Source organism: Anas platyrhynchos, chromosome 2, assembly GCF_047663525.1.
Source record: "Anas platyrhynchos isolate ZD024472 breed Pekin duck chromosome 2, IASCAAS_PekinDuck_T2T, whole genome shotgun sequence".
Taxonomy (NCBI): Eukaryota; Metazoa; Chordata; class Aves; order Anseriformes; family Anatidae; genus Anas; species Anas platyrhynchos.
The window spans coordinates 35,612,809-35,638,127 of NC_092588.1; the positions used below are offsets into that span (position 1 = coordinate 35,612,809).

General features: G+C 40.2%; 1 protein-coding gene across 2 annotated transcripts in view; it reads left to right on the forward strand.

Annotated features, from left to right (window-relative positions):
• The first annotated feature begins 23,313 nt into the window (after positions 1-23,313).
• CPA6 (carboxypeptidase A6) overlaps positions 23,314-25,319 on the forward strand; it is an 82,489-nt gene continuing 80,483 nt past the window's right edge. Inside the window, exon 1 of one of the 2 annotated variants that reach the window (XM_072034539.1) lies at positions 23,314-23,915. In XM_072034539.1, coding sequence (XP_071890640.1) covers positions 23,767-23,915 — 149 coding nt within the window. In that variant the 5' untranslated portion in view covers positions 23,314-23,766. The remainder of the gene's footprint in view (positions 23,916-25,319) is intronic. The other variant, XM_005019354.6, reaches the window with a different exon arrangement.

Below are 25,319 nucleotides of genomic sequence, written 5' to 3' on the forward strand. Positions count from 1 at the left end.
GCAGTTCCTCAACATTAGTACTTTGCACTAATAGGAGAGCAACAAACAGTCTCAGCTTGTCTTTTGCACATATTTCAAAACACAAGGAGGCACTAAGTACATTCACTGGCCTATTCCCTGATTTTATTCATCAAGAAGAATCCTGTTACATATGCATACCTTTAAACACATTTCTTGATTGGAATTATGTACTTGGGAGGGAATGTTTGCTAGCATTTCATTTGAGACAAGGAAAACTTGGAACATCTTCAGTAGTTATATTATAATATATTATATTATATTATAATATAATATAATATAATATAAATATAAAGTGATTATATTAGAGTAATTGTGTAAATCTAACACATATGATTCTTTATTTCATTAAAAATGTATGACATATTATGTGTTGCTGGCATATAAAACTTAGTGGGGCTCCCATTTTTAAAGAGCTGTTGCTCTTCTGTTGTAAACATGAGCAAGCCTACATATTTGTCTAGCAATACTGCTCAGAGCAATGAGATCTGCAGCCTTGCAAGGAAATACTGAGTCTCACTGAGGTGAAAATATGGCATGGTAAAAATAACTGCACAAGTGCCAGTAAATCAACACCTATAAATGATAATCTGAAAAGTGAAATGTATTCAAAGGGGATATTTCACAGAAGTGATGGAATAGTGATCAAAATAGCATGTAATGTTCCCAGGAGTTTTGAAAAAAGTGGGCTGTGACAAAAACCTTGAGAGTACTTTGCTCAGTTGAGAGCTCCAAGCAATTTGGAAAGTGACAAGCAAAATATGAAAAACAGTGACTAAGCTCTTTTCTCCGAAGATGAAATAAACAAGTTCATCAGAAAAATGAGGTCTACAGATCTACTGAGACTATGCATTGCTGGAAAGTTCTTTAGCAACATCGTTAGATCAGCAAAGGTTTTATACTGATGGCTCTTGAAAGTCAGGTAAACAATCTAGGAGTACTGCTGACAGGTTCAAAGAACCACAGAACGGCTGTGGCTGGCAGGGACCTCTGGAGGCCATCTGGTCCTCAAGCAGGGCCACCCAGAGCAGGCTGCCCAGGATCATGTCCAAGCAGCTTTTGAATACCTCCAAGGAGGGAGACTCACCCTCATATTGAAAAAGTCTTTAGTGATGTTCAGACAGAACCTGCTATGTTCAGTTTGTGCCCACTGTCATGAATTAAAATTGCCATGTCGAAGTCACAGCTTTATCTTCAGACAGGTTCCTAGGGGAGAGCAAGGCACAAAAACAGTCAGACGGGCTCCTGGCTCACTGCCCCTCACTGACGACGGTGCAGGAAAATGTTGTACACTCCCCAGTGCCAGGTGTGTCCCGTTCTCCCCATTGCCTTTCTGTCTTTTGTCCCCCTGGGGACAAGGAAAAGAGAAGAGTGTGGCAGCAGTATCCCCACTGAGATCCTTCAGTGTCTCTTGGCTCAGGAGAACCTCAGATCTCCCTGAATGCTGCTATACCTTTGTTGTGGAGCAGCCTTCAACTCGAGCTTTGTTTATTCCTCCAAACCTAACTCTTCCATGCTGATTTGCATCCCAGAAGGACTAGGGAGAATGGCAGCTACCCCTTATGCCATATCACAGAATCATAGAATTGCAGAATGCTTGAGGTTTCTAAGTACAGACAATTAATACTGTAGGTTTTTTCCTCGTGTTGATTGCACCTATAAATCTAAGCAATACAAGAAGGAAAAGAAAACAAAAAAAAAAAAAAAAGAAGAAGAAAAAAGAAAAAGAACAACTTCATTTGAGAGTTAGAAAGAAAATGTAATATCTAATATTTATGTTTATTTTTTAATTTATTCAGAGCAGCATGCTCAAGCAGAACCATAATTAACTAGCTACATAGAGAAATACAAATTAAAAAAAAAAAAAAAAAAAAAAAAAAAAAAAAAAGAGCACAATGTTCCATAGGGATTTAGATCTTATGCAACCAGATTTATCAGTGATTCAGCACACAGTGTGAATTAAAAAGAGAACTTTGCCCAAAATACTTTTTTTTTTTTACAAGGAGCACTGCAATTTAGTACATACTCCAGATAATACTGTATACTCCAGGTGTTTAAGTCTACAAGGTCAATGATTCAGCTACACTGCCAGAAGTCTCCCTTGTGACAAGTCACCTTGTTCCCAGATGGTTATGAAACAAGATCATTGACACTCTGTCAGGAATCTCTTGGTTTTTTTTTCTCTCTCAGTGTTTAGTCAAGTTAGAGATACAGAACAGTGTGCGAATGACAGCCATGGTGATTGTATTCCTTTGTGAATTCACAAAAAGGTTCAGCTTGAGCAGAACTGGCACCAACCTCCTCAACTGTCTTATCAAAATCCATCAGCCCTGGCCTGCTGTGACCTCCTCCAGCAGTGAGCTTCTTTTAAACCCAATTCAGGCAGTGGTTTCTGTGATGGCAAAGGCTTGCAAAGCTGACTGCTCTGTTACGTGGCCAACTGAATTAAGATCACCAGCACATTTCACAAAGATCTCCAATCAGGAGATAGATAGAAGTAGCTGGTCATTGTCTATCCAACCTTGACTGAGTGATTAACTCATTTTTATGTCCCTAAGGACTTTTCTGACCATCTAGTTTAGAGTGTTTTTTGAGTCAACTCAGGGAGCTATTCTTATATCCCTGTTCAAGCCTTTATATTAATAGATAAATTATTCCAAAAAGCAATTAAAACTCTGCAAACAGCAGGAAGAAATCCAGCAGGATTGCCTAAAACACTAAAATTATTTTAGGACTACCCAATCTGAGATCCTTCATTCAGCAGTGAAAGAAACATTTTCTTGGAGGAAGTTCAACATAAGGACTGACTTTACTCACCCTGCATCCTCCTCTACAAGAGTTCCAGTGGAAGCTCAGGATTATTTGTTTTATGAGGCTTAAAGTTATCAGGATATAAAAAACAATTTAAAAGGAAATTTACACATTAAGAAACACAACAGAGGCATTGACTTTTTTTTGTCTGATTGATTTTTACTTAATTTTTGTCTGCTCAAAAATATGCCCTAATTGTGAAAATACAAATGTATATATATTTATATCCATGAATAACACTACCAAACTTCTTGCAGTAGAAATTTGTGGGGAAAGGTGTTACTTTTTATTGGATGTATGCCAGGGTATGATGTCCCTGTGACTTCATCTGCCATTTTGTCATTTCTCCAGGCCTACCTGACAACAGCTGTCATTTCAATTTGACAGCCCAACACATCTGCAGGGAAAAGTGTCAGCAAGAAGAAAACATCCATTTTGATACAACTACCATAGAAATAAATTTGCAAGGTCTGATATCTGCTTATGGGCATAATAGGTATATATCTACGTAAATTGAAATCTTGTGTGGAGAACAAAGAAAAGGAAAAAAGAAGGACATTATGCCTGCCTGCACTAATCTGGCATATCACTAATTCCTCAATTATACTGCAGGCACTGTTGGGTTCCCCTATTGTAGAGATACACACCTAACCTGCTTTTATTATTGTAATAAAATTCTACAAGAACTAATGTTCTTATATCACTATAACTTTAGCATATAAACTCCCATATATTGGAAAACAAAACGAAACAAATCAAAACAAAAAAACAGATTGGAAGTTATCAGTTTGAGATGCTTTTAAAAATATGATGATCTATAAAAAGTTTATTAATAAAACACTTTACGGTACTAAAGTGAAATATGTTAATTAAACTTATCAGTGACCATTTCATAATGAGACATATATTATTCATAGGGTTGTAGTTATTGTAAATACTTGAGATACATTCCCCAAGCCTTACCCTATTTTTTTTAGTATTATAAAAATGCATTTTCTAGTGCAAGTGCTTATCAATAAAGAAATTAAGCAAGTTACAGAAAACAAAGTAGATGTACTGATCTTGAAACACGGATACTTCTGGTACATAACTGACAAAAATGGATGGAAACATTTATAATAATGTGGCTAAACATTGATAGTAGGCTGGATCCGGAGCCCTTCCATTATTATACCCACAAGAGCTCACCCATACAAACCATGGTGGAGTGCTAGCACATCCAGCTGCTCTGCACTACACGTGCATTGTCTTCAGGCACCTTAATGATTTCTATGAAGAAACCTGGACCTATACAGAACCTGAACAGCACTTACTGCAAAGTAAGCACTGTAAGATATGAGGGTATGCATGTGTATAGTAGTCCTGAATGAAATCCAAGAACTTTTAGCCATGATCTGGGCAATTTTATGGTAATGACAGAAGTATTTACAGGAATATAAAATGCTTGAATTCAGAGGATTGTCTTAAAGTATTTCCGTGATGCTTAGAATCCTTCCGTGATCCTTAGAATCCCATATAAATCGCAGTTTAGATATTCTGCAGTTGTGAAGAAGTTGAAATGATAGCCTATTATACATCACAGACCGAGAAACAACTTTAATTGGTTCTTTATAAAGAGACATTCTTAGCCTTTATCTATGATTTGTGTTGGAATTCACTAGAAGCAGCCTAAAGGGAATTTTTCTGTTATTTTTATCACCATGAGTTCATTCAGACAAAGTCTCTTTTCAGATCAAATGAACAATACTATCTGGTAATATTCCATGCCTTTCATCTCAGCTTTCTAGACAACGGGCTAGCTACAGTGGACTGGAAACTTTTAAGGCCATTCCAATGTTCTCCACAGCCTTACCAGAATGTAAGCAAACGGCACACCTTTGACAGCTTTCCCTCATTTGGGTTTCTGCTTATTCTCCACATGGAACAAGGGGATTCCTAAGATCTCTTACACGTTAATTGCTCTTTTTTTTTTCTTGCTTAGAAGAATTTAGCGTATAATAACATCTCCTGTTTGCTAGCTATTCTCTTCATCAGATTCTTTGAACTGCTTAAACAGCTTAGCAAATAGATTCTTCATCACGTTCAAAGCTGAGCCCCACTCCATCATGTATTATCAAAGAAGATTACAGAAGTGCCAACACATTAGTGACCTCTACAGATCTCTTTCATTCTTACCTTTCTCTGCTACTGCGTTTGATATCTCTGCAAATTCCTAAACTTCCGTAATAGTGCCATTTATTCTACAAAAAGCTCATATGTAACCAATTATAGTCTAAACTGGTGCTAATCACTGTGGTGAAACAGTTGTTTCAAACCACTGGCAGGAGCCAAGTCCTGTTCCAACAATACAGATGTTCCTTAACTCATTATGTCAGGGTTCATAGTTGCTATAAAAGTCCTACTAAAGCAACACAAATATCCTTTTTAGAAACTAATTAATTATATTAAATTATAAATTAATATTAAATTACCAACTGTATCCTGGGCTGCATAAAAACAAGAGTGGCCAGCAGGCCAAGGGAGGTGATTCAACCCTTCTACTCTGCTCTTGTGAGATCCCTCCTGGAGCTCTGGGTTACCCAGCAGAAGAAGGACATGGGTATATTAGAACAAGTCCAGAGGAGGGCCACAAGGATGATCAAAGGGCTGGAGCACCTCTCCTAGGAATACAGACTGAGGGAGCTGGGGTTGTTCAGCCTGGAGAAGAGAAGGCTCCAGGGAGACTTTACAGCGGCCTTCCAGTATCTACAGGGGGCCTGCAGGAAAGCTGGGGAGGGACTCTTTGTCAGGGAGGTGTAGTGATAGAACAAGGGGGAGTGGCTTTAAACTAAATGATGGTAGGTTTAGATTAGATATTAGGAAGTAATTCTTTACTGTGAGGGTAGTGAGGCACTGCTACAGGTTGCCCAGAGAAGCTGTGGATGCCCCATCCCTGGAGGTGTTCTGGGACAGGCTGGATGAAGCCCTGGGCAACCTGGTGTGGTGGGAGGTGTCCCTGCCCATGGCAGGGAGGTTGGAACTGGGTGATCTTTAAGGTCCCTGCCAACCCAAGCCATTCTATGATTCTATGATGTTTCCTGTGAGAAGATAAACCAAGCGCATAGGGATTTATGCAACCACTCTTTGGCAATGCTTTCAAAAAAGCTAGTAAATATTAATTTCACAGATATCCAAGTGGTCTAAAAGTAGTATGATGCTGTTCTGTCATGAGTATGTCATCTTAGATTCTTACAGCAGTTCATAGTGTGATGTCCAATGGAGTTTTGGCACTTTCTCCTTTGTTTTTGAAGAATTTCTTTTTATTATCACAGGACTACTAGATATTGCCTAAGAAGTAGATGGTTGCCAGAGCTAGAGAAGATTACTGCAATTCCAGAAAAACTTGTTTTTTCAATTTATTTCTCACATGCTAAAATCTGAATGTAGCAAATCAATTGTACATATATAGAACAGAAACCACTCTTCTGCTTTAAATTAAGCAGGGATTTAATTACTCAGAGCCTAAATTAGGTGCTAAATACTCTCATATGCTATAATTCTAATTTAAGAGAAATAGATTTATCTGCAGGTGCTTGGAAATTAACTGAAAGATTTAGTGGTGCCTGGTGAAAAGCTCACTATTCCTTTTCCCCAGAATTTATACAAGAGACACATGCTGTTTCTAAATGTCAGACACTATCTATATAATGAATGGGTCACTGTGAATATCAGTTTATATAAACAAGTTGGGTAGAACACACAAAAGGAAACAGAGTTCAGGCTGCCTACTGTCTTCCTAGACTAAGGAAATGTACCAATGCAGAGATCATCCTATTTTCAATGGACTTTGTGATTTTGAGGTTTAATTTGAACACACATGTGTTTACCCATTTGCAATTTAGTTAAAAGAATAGATATATGGCAAGCACAGATTAAAGTGAGCCTAAAGGACTCACAGGCTAGGAATATCAAATGCAGCAGTGATCTTGTTTCTCCTACATGTACATTGCAACTCCCAGATTGTCTTTAGTCATAGTCCTGAGAAAGGAGATGAGCATGTACTGCATTGTCCAACAGCAGACTGAAAAAAGACTCTGTGGCTTAGTCTAGCCACAAACCTCTTCTAATTTCCCCTTGCTAAAGAGGAAGGAATAATTTGTGGGTGACCTCTGTCCATTATGTAGCACTTCTGTGACAAGTCTGGGAGGATCCAGAGCTCTATTACTTCTCTGATTTCCTTCCCACATAGCTTCCTTGACAAAAGAGTACATTGGCATCTAAATACTCATTACAAGAACCTTACTAACCAGCATAAGTGTTAAAATGTAGTCTTAATCTACACTTATATATTCATTTACATATATAAATGAGCAAAGTTAGAAGGGGGGTAAATTAAAAGGGAAGTAAATGATATAATATTTGCCAAATACCCAGGGTGGGAAGATGCCATCCATGCAGTAATACTGTGTTTATGGGAGTCTGGCAAAACTTTACCTCATCACAAGACATCTTGTACCAAAATTAAACCTTATTTTTCAGATAAAAGTCATATCATGTTTTAATCTTGAACACTTTGAGTTCAAGTAAAAGTGAAAGAATAGTAGCAAATTTGAGAGGACTGTCAATCCAAAGCCTAGCATGTACACAAGGACAGGCTGAACTACTGCTTACACAGAAGTGATACCTCTCTTTGGGGATGTCATAGTCCAAGGGTCTGAAAAAATTAATCATTTTTTTTCTTGAAAGTTTGAGTCATTTTAGAATGACATTTACAACATGGTTAGATAGTGGCACAGGATAATAGAGGGCCTCTAATCAAGCTAAGAGCCTAATTCTTCTACTTCATTCACATCTTAAGCTAAATTATTCCACAAGTCACCACCCTTGAGTTTCTGGACTTTCCTGAAGAATAACTGACACAAACAATGTTCATATTAATATCACACACTCTCATGCACATATGACAGGATTTTTTTTATTACTACATAAGGCTGAGGAAAGATTCATCATTAACAGAGGTGAAGATCACCTTTTCTTAAGCAATTGGCATTTTTAATTTATAATTTAATAAAAAAGCATTTATACAGTTTATGAAATGCAGACATTTTTTGCAAGTACACACACACCTTGCTCACCATTAAAAATGGAACTGTTTTGTAGTTCTGAGTTAAAAATACCTTTGTCAGTGTACCTGAGAAATAGGTACATGGAAAAGTACAGTTAGTCAACTTACACTTTGTTCTCAACAAATAAAGGTTAGGACTTACTGCCACCTTACTCCTCTTTTTTCTGGGAAGGAGGGTTTGTTGTTCATTTGAAGACTCCACCCTAATCCATAAATGTCTGCATAAGAAAGTAATTACCCTTGGGGGGGAAGAGGGCGGGAGGCTGCACAAAACTTCTTAATTGAAAACAACAGCAAGAGAACAATGTATGAATTATAACATTTCTCACTCTTCTCCTCCCTCAAACTTCTTTATATTAACATTTCTTGATACAGTTGCTAGTACAATGGGTATTGATCTTGTTTAGGACCTCTAATGCTAATAATACTGCAAGGACAGTGAAGAAGGTAAGGTGGAACAATGACAAATTGTACAAGGAATTAAAGGTTAGATTAAAAAACTTGTTGGGAAAAAAAGTTGTCCATGGACCATATGAACTATCCCTACTATAACTGTAGTTAGAGTTACTGTCTTGTTACCATCTTGTTTCCAAACCTTACCGCTTCAAAACTCCCTCTTTCCACTGCTATCACTGGGACTTACAGATTGAGCCAGAATGTGACTGTTACCCAAAGCAGACAATTTATGCTTGTGGTGTTGTACCTATGCAACACTAAAATCTCTGTAGTGCTATCATTGCAGTCGTACCCGAGATAACATGTTCATACGCCTCATTAATGAAACTGATACTTGACATTGAGTTTAACAGGAAAAAATTAATGTTCTGAGTAAACATACACAGAGGACGCTTAACTAAATGAATCCCCCTTCTCTTAAGAGTATTGCACAGGTTCATAAGAAAATTCAGGTTGCGAGGGATTTCCAGAGGTTTCTAACCTAACCTTCTGCTTGAAAAAGGTATAGCTGTGAGATCAGACCAGGAGAAGGTAAAAAAGTATATCTTACTGACTTCTGAACAGTATATTTCATATTGCCCTCCAAAGTATTTGCAAAAATATGCATGCTTACTTGACTGATCACATAGGGTTTTCTTAAACTATGCCCACTTCCAAACCTGCACCTTTTTTCACTGCCAAACACATTCAAAGGCTGCAAATAAATGCTTAGTGCTTACATCTGAGTCAATAAGGACAGAAAAGATCTTTTTGTCATATACACACACCTAATTTGTTGCGCTAAGGTGCTAAACACAGAAGAAAATATAGCTGCACTCTCACTCGCAGTTTAAAGCTGGAAGAGCATGTGAGCGTCACCTGCTGAAGCTGCAGCTGCGGCTCTGCTGACACTAGATGGCAGGAGATGGAAATAAATTAGTTCCCGTCGGTCAGCCTTGCCTCCTTAACGAAGCGGTTTTACAAAACAAATCCCTGCAGTTTTGTAAATCAGGTAGTAAAACCACGTTGAAAGATATAGCGAGGATTCTGAAATGAAGTAGAACAAGTTTTTATGTATTTAAGGCTAAGATGCTCCTTGGAGAATCACTGTCTGTTCACATACACCAATATACTTGCAGTAATTAGATGGGGCTCAGCACAGTTTTAAAAAGAGATGGAACAGATTCTGTACACTTCAAACTGCAGCGAAGTTTTTCCAGATGTGATTAGAAGGCTCTGGTGTATTTAGGAACTAAATTACATGTAAGAAAGTTGTGGAACCCCAAACCTCCAAGTTAGAATGAGAACACAGGATGGAATTTAATGAGAGAGACAGACTATTCCACACCATGTAAAGGCTGCTTCTTTCTTCTGCTGAGGTTCTACCAGGCACAGCTAAGGGAAGCAATCTTAACTAGAGGGACTGGGGTCCTTGTTGGCACTTTAAAGAGGTTCATACCCACCTCTTGCTCCCTTCTAAAAGTTTATTCTCCATAAGGTCTGGCTTAAACCTTCATTAGTTTTGGACAGAAATCATATGAGCACTTTCTTCAGTGTTGTCAGTGCAGAGGCGCCTCCATGCAATTCTTACAAGTATCCACCATCATTTCTTACAGTGTCATTTTCTCTGAAAGGGACAGAGTACTAAAACAGCCTTTTTACAGAGCCCACCCCTTAGAGAAGCTTTCACTTCAGTACTGGACTTGCAAATAGGCAGTGCCTCCTCCAGCTTTTCAAGCCCATGAGGCAGCTGTTCTGCAGGAAAGCTGGAAAACAATAAATATGTGGTATATCTTATGAGTGGGGAATCTTTCTCTATGGGTTTATTGATGTAGGATTGTCTTTGTTTTCAGGTTTATACAAAGGTGTTGCTGTTGCTGGCAATCAGATCTCAGGACAAGCAGGAGAGGTGCTTATCTACAGGTTTAATGAAAGAGATTATGAAAACAGAACATGGTATTTTTACTGAGAATCATTTGGATTTGGATTCAACCACCATTTCAGTGGTCTAAGTAAGTAGTTACTGGTCAAGTGCCAAGAGAAGACACCAAAGCTTGGTCTGGAATTACTTATCTCATTCTACAAGTGATCTGTGCTAGCTAGAAATACAGAACGTGTCTTTACAGCTATATGGGGTTACTATACAGAAACAAAACAGTGAATCTTGGTGATTTGTTGTCATTCTACTTCCTTGATTTTGAGAACTTTGTCATTGAATGCTTGGAAAGATCCAAGACCCCAAATGACACCTTTACTTTTCCATTCATTAAATGTTTTGTCAGTCTGTTTCTTTATAATAAATATTTTAAAGGTTTTACTAACTACATCTACCACACAAGTCTGTAGTTAAGATAATACAGAGCCAGTAAGACTGGCTGGCACTTTTCATTATTCATTAAGTTCTTTCTCAAAATTGGTGAGAATCATTATACCTCTTCTAGACAGGGAAACCCAAGCTGAGGAGGATGATGTAACTTGTGCAAGGTCATCAGCAGGCTAGCAGCAAGGTCTGGCCAAAAAGTTAAGCCCATCAGACTCCTGGTCCTGGATTCTATCCCTTGTAAATACGCATTAATAGGTTTTGGCTACCTTCGTCATCTAGAATCTTCTGCTTTCATATTGATATTTGATAGGTAGCAGGTGATAAGGAGATCAACTTACCCCGGTAATGGCAACTGGGCTAGTCACTGTGCCACTAAACCACCTCAGTTGAAGGACCCTTCCCTTCCACATTTAATGTGGATCCTATAAAATACGGGATATTTGTCTCAGATGTTATATAATAAACATCTACAGACAAGAAAATCAGGTCATACTGAACTTAAACCATCCAAATAACCCTCTGTAACTGATTTCTCCTCTGTTCATTGCACTGGTTGAGTTTCATTTGTAAGTAAATGCTTTCCAGTGGTGATTTTACATTTACTTTAAGATCACTGATGAAAGTACTAGATCAGATTTGGTTTTAACATCTGTGTAGCCCTGCTCAGATGGTTCCCATTAATTACAGTTTCCTAATAATCACAACTTCCTGTATTTATCTGTCAGATGGTTCTTAAGTCGTGCTTCCACACTTTATTAATATTGCATAGGGTTATTCCGGATTTGTTCTAAACAGAACATTATGCTGTATGAAATCATTTATTGTACTTCTCAAAAGTCTGCACCTATATGGATATCTGCACTAACCTAGCTCCAGGAGGAATAGCTTATACTTTGTGAACTAATATCAAGCATATTTTATTTAAATCATTTGAGGTAGCTTACTTCACAAACTGTACTGACTAACATTACTTTCACTTCAACCCTCAGACTTTTTTTTCTAATTCCAGCCTGTATAAACCAATCCTCTGCCTTCTGTAGGGCTTTTCTCAGACCAACAGGTTTATGTTTACTGAGAGCAGCCACTTTACCTTTATAATACATAATATGGAACAATATTAAACTTTTCCAGAAACTTTTCAAAAATCCAGTATTTATTTAAAATCATGAGGGGCAAGGATACAGCTCCTCTTGTATAAGAATATGACATTGCTTTTTGCCTCCTTCCAAACACAGAACAGATTTTCTTATTGAACACTTCTGCTATTTTTGCATTATTATTAATGATTTACCCATCAAGCAGTGGCTCTTTGCCACTGCTAGGATTTACACCATACCCAACGTATTTAAATCCCTTTAGTTCTAAGGTTTGCCAGCCATGAATTTCTCCCTGATTGTTCTATGTCCCTTCATAATTCATAATTTATGAAGTGTAAAATTTGAAATATATTTCTCCTCTCTTATTATTATATATTGGTTTTGTTGTTGTTATTTAATTGCTGCATATATTTCACTACTGAACAAGGATGGGCTTTTTGCCAATGCCATCCTATTTCCTGGGAAACAGAAATTGTTGCATGGTGTCTTCAGTCCATAAAACAATCTCTTCTCAAAGACTATTTAATTCAATGCAATCTTTTATTTTCATATGTTAGGGAGTTGCCTAGGAAGTGAATTCTCTTTTTAAGTTGGCCTGTAACAAACCCCAACCAGTACCCTTCCTGGGCTTTGTTAACGTGTTGATCCATAAGCATTCAAGATCCCACAATTCTTCCTTAATGAATTTTCAAACAGGTAACAGTGTATTTAATGTGAAAAGTCTTAGCATTATATGATTTTTAGTCTCTCCACCCTTCACAGAATCACAGAATCACAGAATCTCTAGGTTGGAAGAGACCTCAAGATCATCGAGTCCAACCTCTGACCTAACACTAACAGTCCCCACTAAACCATATCCCTAAGTTCTACATCTAAACGTCTTTTGAAGACTTCCAGGGATGGTGACTCAACCACCTCCCTGGGCAGCCTGTTCCAGAGTCTAACAACCCTTTCAGTAAAGAAATTCTTCCTAACATCTAACCTAAAACTCCCCTGGCGCAACTTTAGCCCATTCCCCCTCGTCCTGTCACCAGGCACATGGGAGAACAGGCCAACCCCCATCTCGCTAGAGCCTCCTTTAATATACTTATACAGAGTGATAAGGTCACCCCTGAGCCTCCTTTTCTCTAGGCTGAACAAGCCCAGCTCCTTCAGCCGCTCCTCATAGGACTTGCTCTCCAGGCCCCTCACCAGCTTCGTCGCCCTTCTCTGGACCCGCTCAAGCACCTCGATGTCCTTCTTGTAGCGAGGGGCCCAGAACTGAACACAGTACTCGAGGTGCGGCCTCACCAGAGCCGAGTACAGGGGGACGATCACCTCCCTAGCCCTGCTGGTCACAGTGTTTCTGATACAAGCCAGGATGCCGTTGGCCTTCTTGGCCACCTGAGCACACTGCTGGCTCATATTCAGCCGACTGTCCACCATCACTCCCAGGTCCTTCTCTGCCTGGCAGCTCTCCAGCCATTCCTCTCCCAGCCTGTAGCTCTTCTTGGGGTTATTGCGCCCCAGGTGCAGGACCCGGCACTTGGCCTTGTTAAACTTCATACAGTTGACCTCAGCCCATCGGTGCAGCCTATCCAGATCCTCCTGCAGAGCCTTCCTACCCTCAAGCAGATCGACACACGCACCTAGCTTGGTGTCATCTGCAAACTTACTGAGGGTGCACTCAATGCCCTCATCCAGATCATTGATGAAGATGTTAAAGAGGACCGGCCCCAGCACCGAGCCCTGGGGGACGCCACTAGTGACTGGCCTCCAACTGGACTTGGCTCCATTTACCACAACTCTCTGGGCCCGGCTATCCAGCCAGTTTCTAACCCAACGAAGCGTGCGCCAGTCCAAGCCAAGAGCAGCCAGTTTCTTGAGGAGAATGCTGTGGGAAACGGTGTCAAAAGCCTTGCTGAAGTCAAGGTAGACCACATCCACAGCCTTTCCCTCGTCCACCCAGCGCGTCACTTTGTCGTAGAAGGAGATCAGGTTCGTCAAGCAGGATCTGCCTTCCATAAACCCATGCTGACTGGGCCTGATCGCCTGCTTGCCCTTCAAGTGCCGCATGATGACTCCCAAGAGGATCTGCTCCATGAGCTTCCCTGGTACTGAGGTCAAACTGACCGGCCTGTAGTTCCCCGGGTCTGCCCTCCGGCCCTTCTTGTAGATGGGCGTCACGTTTGCTAGCCGCCAGTCAGCTGGGACCTCCCCCGATAGCCAGGACTGCTGATAAATGATGGATAGGGGCTTGGCCAGCTCCTCTGCCAGTTCTCTCAGTACTCTTGGGTGGATCCCATCCGGCCCCATCGACTTGTGCACATCCAAGTGCCGTAGCAGGTCACCAACCAGTTCTTCGTGGATGGTGAGGGCCACATCCAGCTCCCCGTCCCCTTCCACCAGTTCTGGGTACTGGGTATCCAGAGAGCAACCGGTTTTACCACTAAAGACTGAGGCAAAGAAGGCATTTAGCACCTCCGCCTTTTCCTCATCTCTTGTAACTAAGTTTCCCCCCGCATCCAGTAAAGGATGGAGATTCTCCTTAGTCCTCCTTTTTGTGTTGATGTATTTATAAAAACGTTTTTTGTTATCTTTAACGGCAGTAGCCAGCTTGAGCTCCAGATGAGCTTTGGCCTTCCTAATTTTGTCCCTGCACAGCCTCGCTACATCCTTATAGTCCTCCCTAGTGGCCTGCCCAATTTTCCAAAGATTATAAACCCTCTTTTTCCTCCTAAGCTCAAGCCACAATTCTCTGTTGAGCCAGGCTGGTCGTCTTCCCCGGTGGCTCATCTTTGGGCACATGGGGATAGACCGCTCCTGTGCCATTAGGATTTGCCTCTTGAATAGAGGCAAACATCAATCTTCCTACATCAATTGAAAGCAGTTCCTCTACAGCAGAGTAGCTGTCCTTCATAAGGTGTTATAGAGGAAGATTATTACAGCTGTTTTGTCAAGGGATGCCATAAATTATCTGTATTCCTGATAGGTAACTGAGAATACTGACAGAATGTACAACTGCCTCTAAATCATCTGATGACCTTTTGAGGACTGAAGATGCATGGAATGGAAGGAAACATCATGGCGCTTCTCATGCTCTGGAGGGTAGGAATATATTCCAGCAGCAGGATGGTACAACTCCAGATAGTTGGATAGCAATTTCATCTTAAGTTATGACCTTCCCAGCTGTTAGAGGATGCTCTAGATAGTCAGTCTGAATCTTTGGGTTTAATCCAGAGAGAACTCTTTCTGGGCTGAGAAATTTTCACTATGGAAACAGTTTCCATGGTGCATGGATAGTCTAATTCTATCAGATATATCAAACAATTTGATGAAATTTAACCAAACTACATGCAGACATATTTTCCATTTTCCCAGAAACAACAGTATTTTTCTCCCTGGCAATAATTGTGTCACAGGCAGCAAAATGCAATTCTGCCCAAATACTTCTATTTTAATGAAGACATTACTTGGCTAGACCATCCATATTCATATGGATCTTCACAACGCAGCTTTGTACTGAGAGGAGAGCAAACCACAGGTCATTTCCTGGTCTTCACACTTGGTGTTTTAGAGTAAGGAGATTTTACACTCCTGGGAGACAAGATTCAAAAAAAAAAAATAGTAATGTTCATGGTTTGATACCTTAGGCTCTTGTTGAGGGCAGGAAAGCAGGAGACTGGTTGTGCTGGCAAAACAAAGTTTAGCAAGATAGTTGAATTGATAATTGAACTGATACACCTTTTTTAAATGTTACAATAAGGGATTATCCCGCTTGCATGGTCACACAGAGATTGAAGGATGGTACATGAGAGAAACATTTTAAAGTGTTGTGAAACAGTAGAAAAAAAGTATCTCTTACAGAAGTAAGCTGCCATCCACTGACAGTACTCAGAGAAGTGAAACATGGTTTTACAGGCTCCTGAAGGGTAAAGGTATCTTCTACTCTACTTAGCTATTAATGCTCAGTGTTTTCATGTTTTAGTGTCTGTGGATATTAACACAGCAGCTAAAGACATTTTTTCACTTCATTTTTTTCAGGTTTTTTTCCTGTTCCTCCAATAGAGAAATGGCCTATCAAGAGGTAAGTGGAAGAGCATTTTTACATTTGGAACACTTGAAAGGTGGTTTTGTTGTTGTTGTTGTTGTTGTCATTTGCTTACACAGGGAGGTTTAATAAACCCAAAGGAAAATAAAGTTAGATTTTTTTGATCTCATCTGCCCCAGCCACTTGCTATCATGCCAAAAATCACCATGTTTAAGAAAGCAAGAAATGATTAAGTCTGCCCTGCTACCCAAGATATCAGACAATAGGTACTCATCTGATGAAGGAAAAGAGATACTGCATTCAGATCACATACTATAAGGTTAAGCTTAGCTGTCACACCTAGATGACTCTCTGTAAATAGCAAAGAAAAAAAAAAAAAAAAAAAAAAGCCCAAACATGGTCTAAAATGTGGTCTAAAATATTGCATATCCTTGCTACACTGAAGTACTACATGAAATAGCATTACCAACTACAAGGATGCCAGATGAAAACAACTGTTAGTCTGATTTAAAGGAAAGTATGTGAAGTAAAATATTGAGAACCTTTAGCAATTTTTTTCCATGTTTTCTGCAAATTGTTTTCAATCCTTTCTCTTAGAAAGAGTTAGAAACGATTTTAGAGGGTGTCCTCTAATTTTTTTTGAATGAAAAGAGTGTAATAACTAATTTTAAAGGAACAGGCCCCCAACAGTATATTACTTCAGATAAGTTTTTAGACATATTCTAATCTTTCAGTGTACATTTCTAGATCCCATCACCTCCACCTTGATTATGCTGCAACTTTGGGTACCCTAAAGGTTCAGCCACCTTGCCTTTTCTGATTCACACAGAATCACAGAATCACAGAATTTCTAAGTTGGAAGAGACCACAAGATCATCGAGTCCAACCTCTGACCTAACGCTAACAGTCCTTACTAAACTATATCCCTAAGCTCTACATCTAAACGTCTTTTAAAGACTTCCAGGGATGGTGACTCCACCACCTCCCTGGGCAGCCTGTTCCAGTGCCTAACAACCCTTTCAGTAAAGAAGTTCTTCCTAACATCCAACCTAAAACTCCCCTGGCGCAACTTAAGCCCATTCCCCCTCGTCCTGTCACCAGGCACATTCAGTAGTAACTCACTCCTGATTTGAACTGCAAGACTCTGAAGTGTGTTCACTGCTTCACCTACCAAGATGGAGAAGTATCAAATTAATGTCAGGGAGCAGCAAAGGCTGGTGGCTCCCTGTAAGCCATAGCTAGGGGTGGGGGGGGCCCACTGGGGCATCTGGCAGGGCCTGGCACCTTCTCCCATCCCACCAGCCTAACTAGGAGATGGCAGCAGGGGGGCACTGGGGCAGCCCCAGCCCTGGGCACTGGGAGTCTCCCTGGGGACAGGGACAGGACCAGGCTGAGGCTGTGTTGGGATTTAGGTCCGGGGTGGGCCTGGCTGGGCAGGGTAGAGCTGCCGGGAGCTGGAGGCCAGCCTTGCTGCAGCCACTCTGGAACAGGGGCCAATGGCCCTGGGGACTGTAATGGGGTTCTGGGCCCTCAGCAGGGTGGGGGAGCCCTGGGAGAGAGGCAGGGACAGCAAGGGTTAGGGGGATTCTCTGGGGCTCTGACAGTTTTACATCTGCCAACTCAAGACAGTTTCTTCTCATGGCAGCACATCCTTTTTTTTTTTTTTTTTTGCAAAGCTGATCACAGACAAGGGTATCAACTTGCTCTAGCACTGTCTGCTTGTAAGACACAAAGATGTTTTCATTAAATAAGCTTTTGGGGGTCCTCTTGTTTTTCTTCTGTTATGTTTCCTAGCATATTTCACCAGATCTAGACCTTATTCCCTGCCTCTTTAACACTTCAGAACTGGAATGACAGGATCCTGCAATACCAGTATTTTTCACCATTCACATTTTTCAATCTTTTCAACATTTTTCAGCATTCAAGTTGCATAAAGCTCTGAAGTACATGGTACCTAATTATATACAGCTTCAAGCTATTGAGGCATCCAAATTTGAAGGAGGACAATCCAAATATCATTCCAAGCACAGATGGTAAAATGACCTGATAATTATCAGGCAATGTTAAGGGCGAGAAAGGGAGGAGGAGGAAAGATACTTTTCATGCCAGTGCAGCTGACAGATAAATTATCATCTAAGTAGTTTCTGTTTCACCTATCTTCAGGATGGTATTATATGTAATGTTTCTTTTCCTCCTAGAAACATTCAATCAACTATATAATGATAGTCCACTGCAGAACTTCTGCAGCTGTGAGCTGTTTGGGGAGTCTCATACCACACTATTTCATTGAACTTACTCCTTTAAAAGTGCCTTTTGTTTCTAAATATTTTCATGTGCACATATGGTAAAAGGTAGTTGATATAAATAAAAACCCAGCACCTGTCATCTTTTGTGCACAGTAGCTGCTATGGAACAGTTATAAGCATTTCTCACTGGTTCAGAAGTCAGATTTCTCACAGTGTTTCAAAATAAACATTGTTATTATTTTACCTTTCTTCTCAACGTTAGAAAAAATAAATAAATAAAATTACTGGATATCCAGTGATTACAAACATCGTGTGTATATTACAGTTAATGCCAAACATAATCTTCCATTGTGAATATGCCCCTGCCCTTGGAGTAAAAGAAGTGAAACTGTATCTAACCCTGAGTATGCTTAGACAAGTTTGGGACTCACAGAATTATGTTTGCCTTTTAGATTAAAAATACAGTCTTAAAAATACAAACTTACTCATGGCAAATGTTCCAGCAGTTATTGCCAGGAGACCCAAATTATAGATTTACAGTTGCCAAAGACTTGCTCTTTCATCTGGGACAAATCATTCAGCCTCCCCATATACCTTAGTATTGCCATCTGCAAAACCAATCCAATCCTCCACGAAGTTAGAGGGCCAACGTCTGTAATGACTGCAACATACAGAAATTCAGAAAGGGTTGGAGGAATGTGAAATACAAGTTCACCATGTTACTAGACACAAATCATTTGTATAGAAAGTAAACAGACATGATTTGTGTAGGAGGTGCAAGAAATTTTTTAATTGCCATTGTCGTATTTCCCAGTTTGAAAATTTCACCGTGACAGAAAGACTAGAGATACTGCTTGCCTGATGGAAAGAATGACAATGCCCTCAGATGTACAGTTTAATTTTGAGATAGTCCTGTGTGAAGCCAGCAGATGGACTCAATGACCCTTATAGATACCTTCCAACTTGGGATATTCTGTGATTTGATGACTTTTCACTCAAATGAAAATCTTTTAAGTTCAGACATAGCATTTTTATTTATTTATTTATTTATTTTAGTGTTGTTTCTGTTGCAGGGGTAAAGGGAAATCTGATATAAAGTCTACATAGAGTCACACTACAATTTGTTTATCCAGTTAGATACATCTCTTGATCAAAAAAAAAAAAAAATAAAAAAATAAAAAAAAATTGTCAAGACAAAAGCTTTTTTTTTTTTTTTTAAGTACTCTTAGCCAAAAGTTTAAAAGAAGTGGCTCTGCATGTCTTAAGGTAGAATCTCAAAAGAGCTTTCCTTCACAATGTTGGCTGTTACAGGTCTGTCAAAGAAATTTTTCTTTCCTATGGGCAGTTTTAATGTATAAATAAAGCAATGAATACAAGCATAACCCTTTTTCTAAGAATAAAACCTTGCTATGGAACAGAACTCGTCAGGTCATGCAATATTGTCATTTGGTATTATCTATCAGCATGGTTTCTAAAGACTCCTATAGGCAGTTGATATGTTGATGATTTGCCTGTTACATATCTAATTTCTTTTAGCAGCTTCTTTATAAAGCATATCCAAGATAAATATCTCTCATTTCTAGAAAATGGAAAAGAATTTCTAATCTGTGTTTATGTCCTTCTGTAGAATAAGAGAATAATAGCAGAAGAGAGGACGGAAATATGTTGAGTGAAAGAGGAGATGTGAGTGAGGATGGGGACAGAGGCAGGGAAAGGTAGCAAACAAAAGCACAGACACCTCAAGTGTCTTGCCACTGCAGTGACCCAACTAAGGTAGGGTAGCCCAACTAAGTTGGTAGCCCAACTGAGTTTAGGGTAGCTCAGGTACCAAGAGCAGCCTGTCCCTGATAGTACAAAGCTCAGCACAACCTGAATAACCGGCCCCAGGAGCAGATAAATCCACAGGCTATCAGCTCTCTGTTGCTACAGTAACACTCCTGACTACCCGAAGTTAAAGTTAACTCAACCATGGCTTTCACGCATGGATTATATTGCTTTCATGTTCTTTTAGACCCGTACCTAATCTAGCTCAGCATCAGAAGAGCCACTCTCACTATCCTTCAGCCCTCAAGGTCTCTGCGTGAGTTAAAGGAAATGGAGGCTAGGTCTTTAAAAGGACATTGCACTCAATCAACCTCAATTTTTTAACTGGTTGTAGCAGTGCAAAACCCAGCATGAACACACTTATTCCAATTTAGTATTAATCAGTGTGATTTAAACTAGAACAACATATGCCTTGTTTAAACTCCTGTTTCTGTTTCATTATAGTTCTAACAAACATGCAGCAAGGATCATTTATTTATTCAGGCTATTGTAACCTTCTCACAAAGGTGTGACTTGGGACAGCACAAAGGTATAAAACATGCTTATAAGAAACTATTTCCCTTTTTCAGTTCTTCTGTGCAATTACAGGCTTCTCAATAAACAGCATGTTCTCAAGTTTGGGTACCACATGTAGGCTGCCTGTCCACTTACTTTATATGAAGCTTTTCTTGTTTTCACGTCATGTAGAATTGCCTCTGTTTCAATAGCCTGTGCTCCCTGTAAAGTGTGGGATGCTGTGCTAAATCCCACATCTTGATTCATTAAGAGGGAAATCATATCCCAAACTTTCTCCTGCTCCTTCGCAGGCTCTCATCACCTTCAAGTCAAAGCCGCACACCAGAACCCTGATGTTGGCAATTCCTCTTTTCAGCTCCAAGAAATGGAGGAAAAGAAATTCTTATTTACTTCCTCCAAAATTCTTTGCTTAACTGGGTGCAAGTTTTATAGCCTCATCTTGTCAGGCATGTTAGCACATGCATAACTTCCAGGCTCAACTAGAGTGTTTAAATCCTTTGCTAGTTGCCAGTATTACAAAGTTCCAGCTCTCCCTCCAGCCTGCCCAGCTACCCATTATGATTTAAAGTGATGGACCAGAGGGAGACCAAGGGACCTGTATAACCCCTCGCTATCCCTATCTCTATTAAAGCTCTTTCTGATATTTGGGGCTATTTGTCTCTCCAGCTTCAGCACCATTCTGAAGGTGTAATTTTAAATTTATTTTAAACAGGCAAAAGTAGTACCTGTTAAAAAAAAAAACAGTACACTCTTTATGAGCGCTTATCCCAGATGTTGTTATTTATCTTTACTAATTGGTTTTGGTGCTTGACCTTCTCTGTGTTCTCGCATTTTAGTTTTGAGGAATGTTACCGGAAGGCAAGATGTAAGATTGAAGGATAGACCAACAGAAGTCTACAGTAAAATTCTCCTTAACTCTGATTAAGACAGGATTTAATGTTAAAAGCAAAAATTTTAGAATAGGCAAACTGTTTTGAAAACAGAAGCTGATAGGGAATTTTTTTTTAGATGAAATGGACCCAAGTCTTCAGACTGAAAGCCGAACTGTATTTTGCAACCATTTTAATAAATCAGTGTATTACCTGATGTGCTTTAGGTGTAGGAAGGATAGATAGTAAGAAAAGTAAGCAAGAAAAGCACATGAAATAAAGTCTTTCTTTTTGCTTCAGTATCATACTCATGCCCTCCAAAAGTCACTTAGACTCAAATTCATGACAGCTGAAGTCACCTCGGAGCAAACAGTAGAGTTTATATATTAAATATGTATCCATAATGTTAGAACTGCATTTACTATAAGAGTGAAGATTTGCAGAAAATATTTGTTGTTGTTGTTGTTGTTTGGTTGGTTTTGTTTTGTTTGGTTTTTTCCCCTTTAAGAAATTGAAAATGTTTTTGACAACAGATGCCCAACATCCTATGTTGAACACACATCTGTGCACAAGCACACAAGTACAAATTAACATCTGTGTAACTCCACCAAAAGCAAATTTGAGATTTTAAGCAGGATATATTCTGGGAGTTTGAGAGAGAAAACACCAGTAACCAAGCAGAAGGGAATAATCATGCCCTGGACCAGGTATTTTCCATCTCCAGACTCTATTGCACAGCCAGTGTCAGATTTGGTGCCAGCATGGAAAGAGACAAAGGAAAGGTTCATTCACCTTTCAGCAGCAGAACATGAAGTGTGTGTGGTTTAATACAGAGCTTTTCAAAAAGCTCCCTGTGTCTCTGAAACATTAACAGGGATTTACAGTAGTTCTCACACATGTTCAAATATCAGCTGGTTTCATTTGTCCACAGCCCACTCTCCTCTTTCCTCTCAGAGAAGCTGAAGACCAGTTGATTTTGAAGCACAAAGTCAACTTATAAGTATCAAAGGAGCTATCAATTTATTCCATTTTGGCATTTCACTTTTACCTATTTTATATTTTAATAAGTGACCTGCCTGATTCCTATAAACTACAGCTACTTGCAGGAAAACTCTCCCCATTTTACTTGCTGATCCCAGCGTCCCAGTGACCTATCTTCATGGGAGCTTTTCACCCCTCAGCAGCTTAGAAAAGAAAGTGCAAAAGCAGAGTTTAAAAGAAAGAAGGAGAGAAATAGTGTAAGAAAGAAAGAGAGAGAGCGAGAAGGAAAGAGAAGGAAGGGAGGAAGGGAGGAAGGAAGGAAGGAAGGAAGGAAGGAAAGAGAGAGAGAGAGAGAGAGAGAAAGAGAGAGAGAGAGAGAGAAAGAAAGAAAGAAAAAGAAAAAAGAAAGAAAGAAAGAAAGAAAGAAAGAAAGAAAGAAAGAAAGAAAGAAAGAAAGAAAGAAAGAAAGAAAGAAAGAAAGAAAGAAAGAAAGAAAGAAAGAAAGAAAGAAAGAAAGAAAGAAAGAAAGAAAGAAAGAAAGAAAGAAAGAAAGAAAGAAAGAAAGAAAGAAAGAAAGAAAGAAAGAAAGAAAGAAAGAAAGAAAGAAAGAAAGAAAGAAAGAAAGAAAGAAAGAAAGAAAGAAAGAAAGAAAGAAAGAAAGAAAGAAAGAAAGAAAGAAAGAAAGAAAGAAAGAAAGAAAGAAAGAAAGAAAGAAAGAAAGAAAGAAAGAAAGAAAGAAAGAAAGAAAGAAAGAAAGAAAGAAAGAAAGAAAGAAAGAAAGAAAGAAAGAAAGAAAGAAAGAAAGAAAGAAAGAAAGAAAGAAAGAAAGAAAGAAAGAAAGAAAGAAAGAAAGAAAGAAAGAAAGAAAGAAAGAAAGAAAGAAAGAAAGAAAGAAAGAAAGAAAGAAAGAAAGAAAGAAAGAAAGAAAGAAAGAAAGAAAGAAAGAAAGAAAGAAAGAAAGAAAGAAAGAAAGAAAGAAAGAAAGAAAGAAAGAAAGAAAGAAAGAAAGAAAGAAAGAAAGAAAGAAAGAAAGAATAGTTTGTATCATCTTAGGGCAGTCCCTCTTCCCCTTCCCACTCCAGGCCCAAGGCTCTTGGCAGCGCACACGAAATCCCACCTTTTCGCTCCGCGGGTCCCGACGGACCCTCTCCAGCACCCCACGATTAGGCTCTCTCTGCCCCCTTACCACACTCAGCCCTTTGCCCGGCGGCCAAACTCACCCCCGCACACCCACCTACCCCCCTCCGCCTCCCGAGGGGGCTGTGGCGAGGCACCTGCAGCGGCGGCACCCCCAGACCGAGGGAGGGGACTCCCAGACCCAGGAGAGGACACCCCCAGGCCGAGGGGAGGACACCCCCAGCCCAGCCCTCCCGGCGCCGTCCTCCCCCCTCTCCCCGCTGCCTTCTCCCCCCCGCGCCCCCCGCTCCGCTCCTCCCCGGCCCCCGCCTCCGCTCCGCTCCGCGCCGGCTTTGTGTGCGCGGTGGCCGCCACCCGGGCAGGGTCCCGGGTCGCATGTCCCGGTCCTGCTCCCGGTCCTGGTCCCACTCCCGGCCCCTCATCATGCCGCCCCGCCGGCTCCCCGCCGCCCTCCTGCCCCTCCTTTGTCTGCTCTGCCTCCAGGCTGCGCTGCCGCTCCGCGCCCACCGCGGCCGCTACGCCGGGTAAGTGCCCCCGCAGCCCCCGCCGAGGGCCAGGACGGGCTCGGGCTCCAGGATTCAATATTCCCTCCTGCAGCCGCCTCCCAGCGGCGTGCTTCAGAGCCAGAGCGCTGGGAAGGATGCTTGCGCTGAAGAGAGGCGAGGGAAAAAGTTTTGGTGCCCTGCTAGGAGCTGCCACCGCGTAGGGGAAGGGGGGGGAAATAAGTGTAGGGCTTTCACTGTGGAATGAATGAAGGTTTGGGTTTTCCTTGGGGGAACGTGGCTTAATGCAACTTGTAACTGTTTTATTTTTTATTTTTTTCTTTAAATCTGTGTGTGGTTTCAACGCATAAAGGCAGGGAGAGAACCTGATTAACCTGGCTGTAAGTGAGTGAAGGGTTCCATGTGTATTTCAAACGAGACTTTTTTCTTCATTTAAAGTCCAAGTTTGTGTTAGAAGGATTGAAAAGTAGTAGACTAGAAAGTCGTAGTAAACTGTAAACTGTGATATCACTGCTAGGCTTAGTCACCAAACTGTGTCTGCCTGAACTAGAGAGTTTCTTCTTAACAAGTATTTAATGAAATTGTGTCTGCAAGAGATTAATGATGAAGATGAAAATAAAGACAGCCAAACATAGGACCACTGCCAACCAATGGTATCTTTCAACATACAACATAAAATTCATTCAAACTGACCTGCAAATTCCTCAGGACATGCACGCATCGCTGTGGAAGTAGGAGCTATATAATCCTTTTTATTTTGTTAAAGTAACCAAACCAGGCATATAAATTACACTACTAAAATGAAGTTTAAAGGAAAAAAAAAAAAAAAAAAGGTAATGTGATAGGAAGCTATTCACCTTGGGTCACTATTACTGATAGGAAGTAGTAAAACAATTGACAGCTGTTTCATCATCTCTGTTTGGTTCCTCGAGTCCCAGTAGCTATCTCACTGCGAAACCAAACCAGGCACCAGCCTGCCTGGAGGCAATGGGAAGGCACAGGACAGAAAACCAAACTCCTCTTTAAAGCCAGGGTTCTGTCATAAGTCCTGTGCAACAACACCATTCTACCTGAAACCCAATGTGCAGTCATGGTCTCAGTAAGACATGATTTTTTTTTATCTTCAGGATTGTACTCAATTTGTTTGCAGATGACATTAAGATGAAAAACAAGTTCCCAGTGCTGGATCATAACTTTTTCTGAATATTAGTTACACGCCTTATCTGCTGCTAGATGCCTGAGATGTCAGAATATGCATTTTAATATCCTCTAGGTTTAAATAAGATTGTCTATCTATAGTCCTGTCAATTAAAACAGGGAAAAAAAAAATGCCTACAGGTTCAGGTATTGTACCTCTGCTAATTCATGTGGTTCACCAATTTTTCGATTCAATTCTTGAATGTTAATTTATTTTTTTAATCTTTT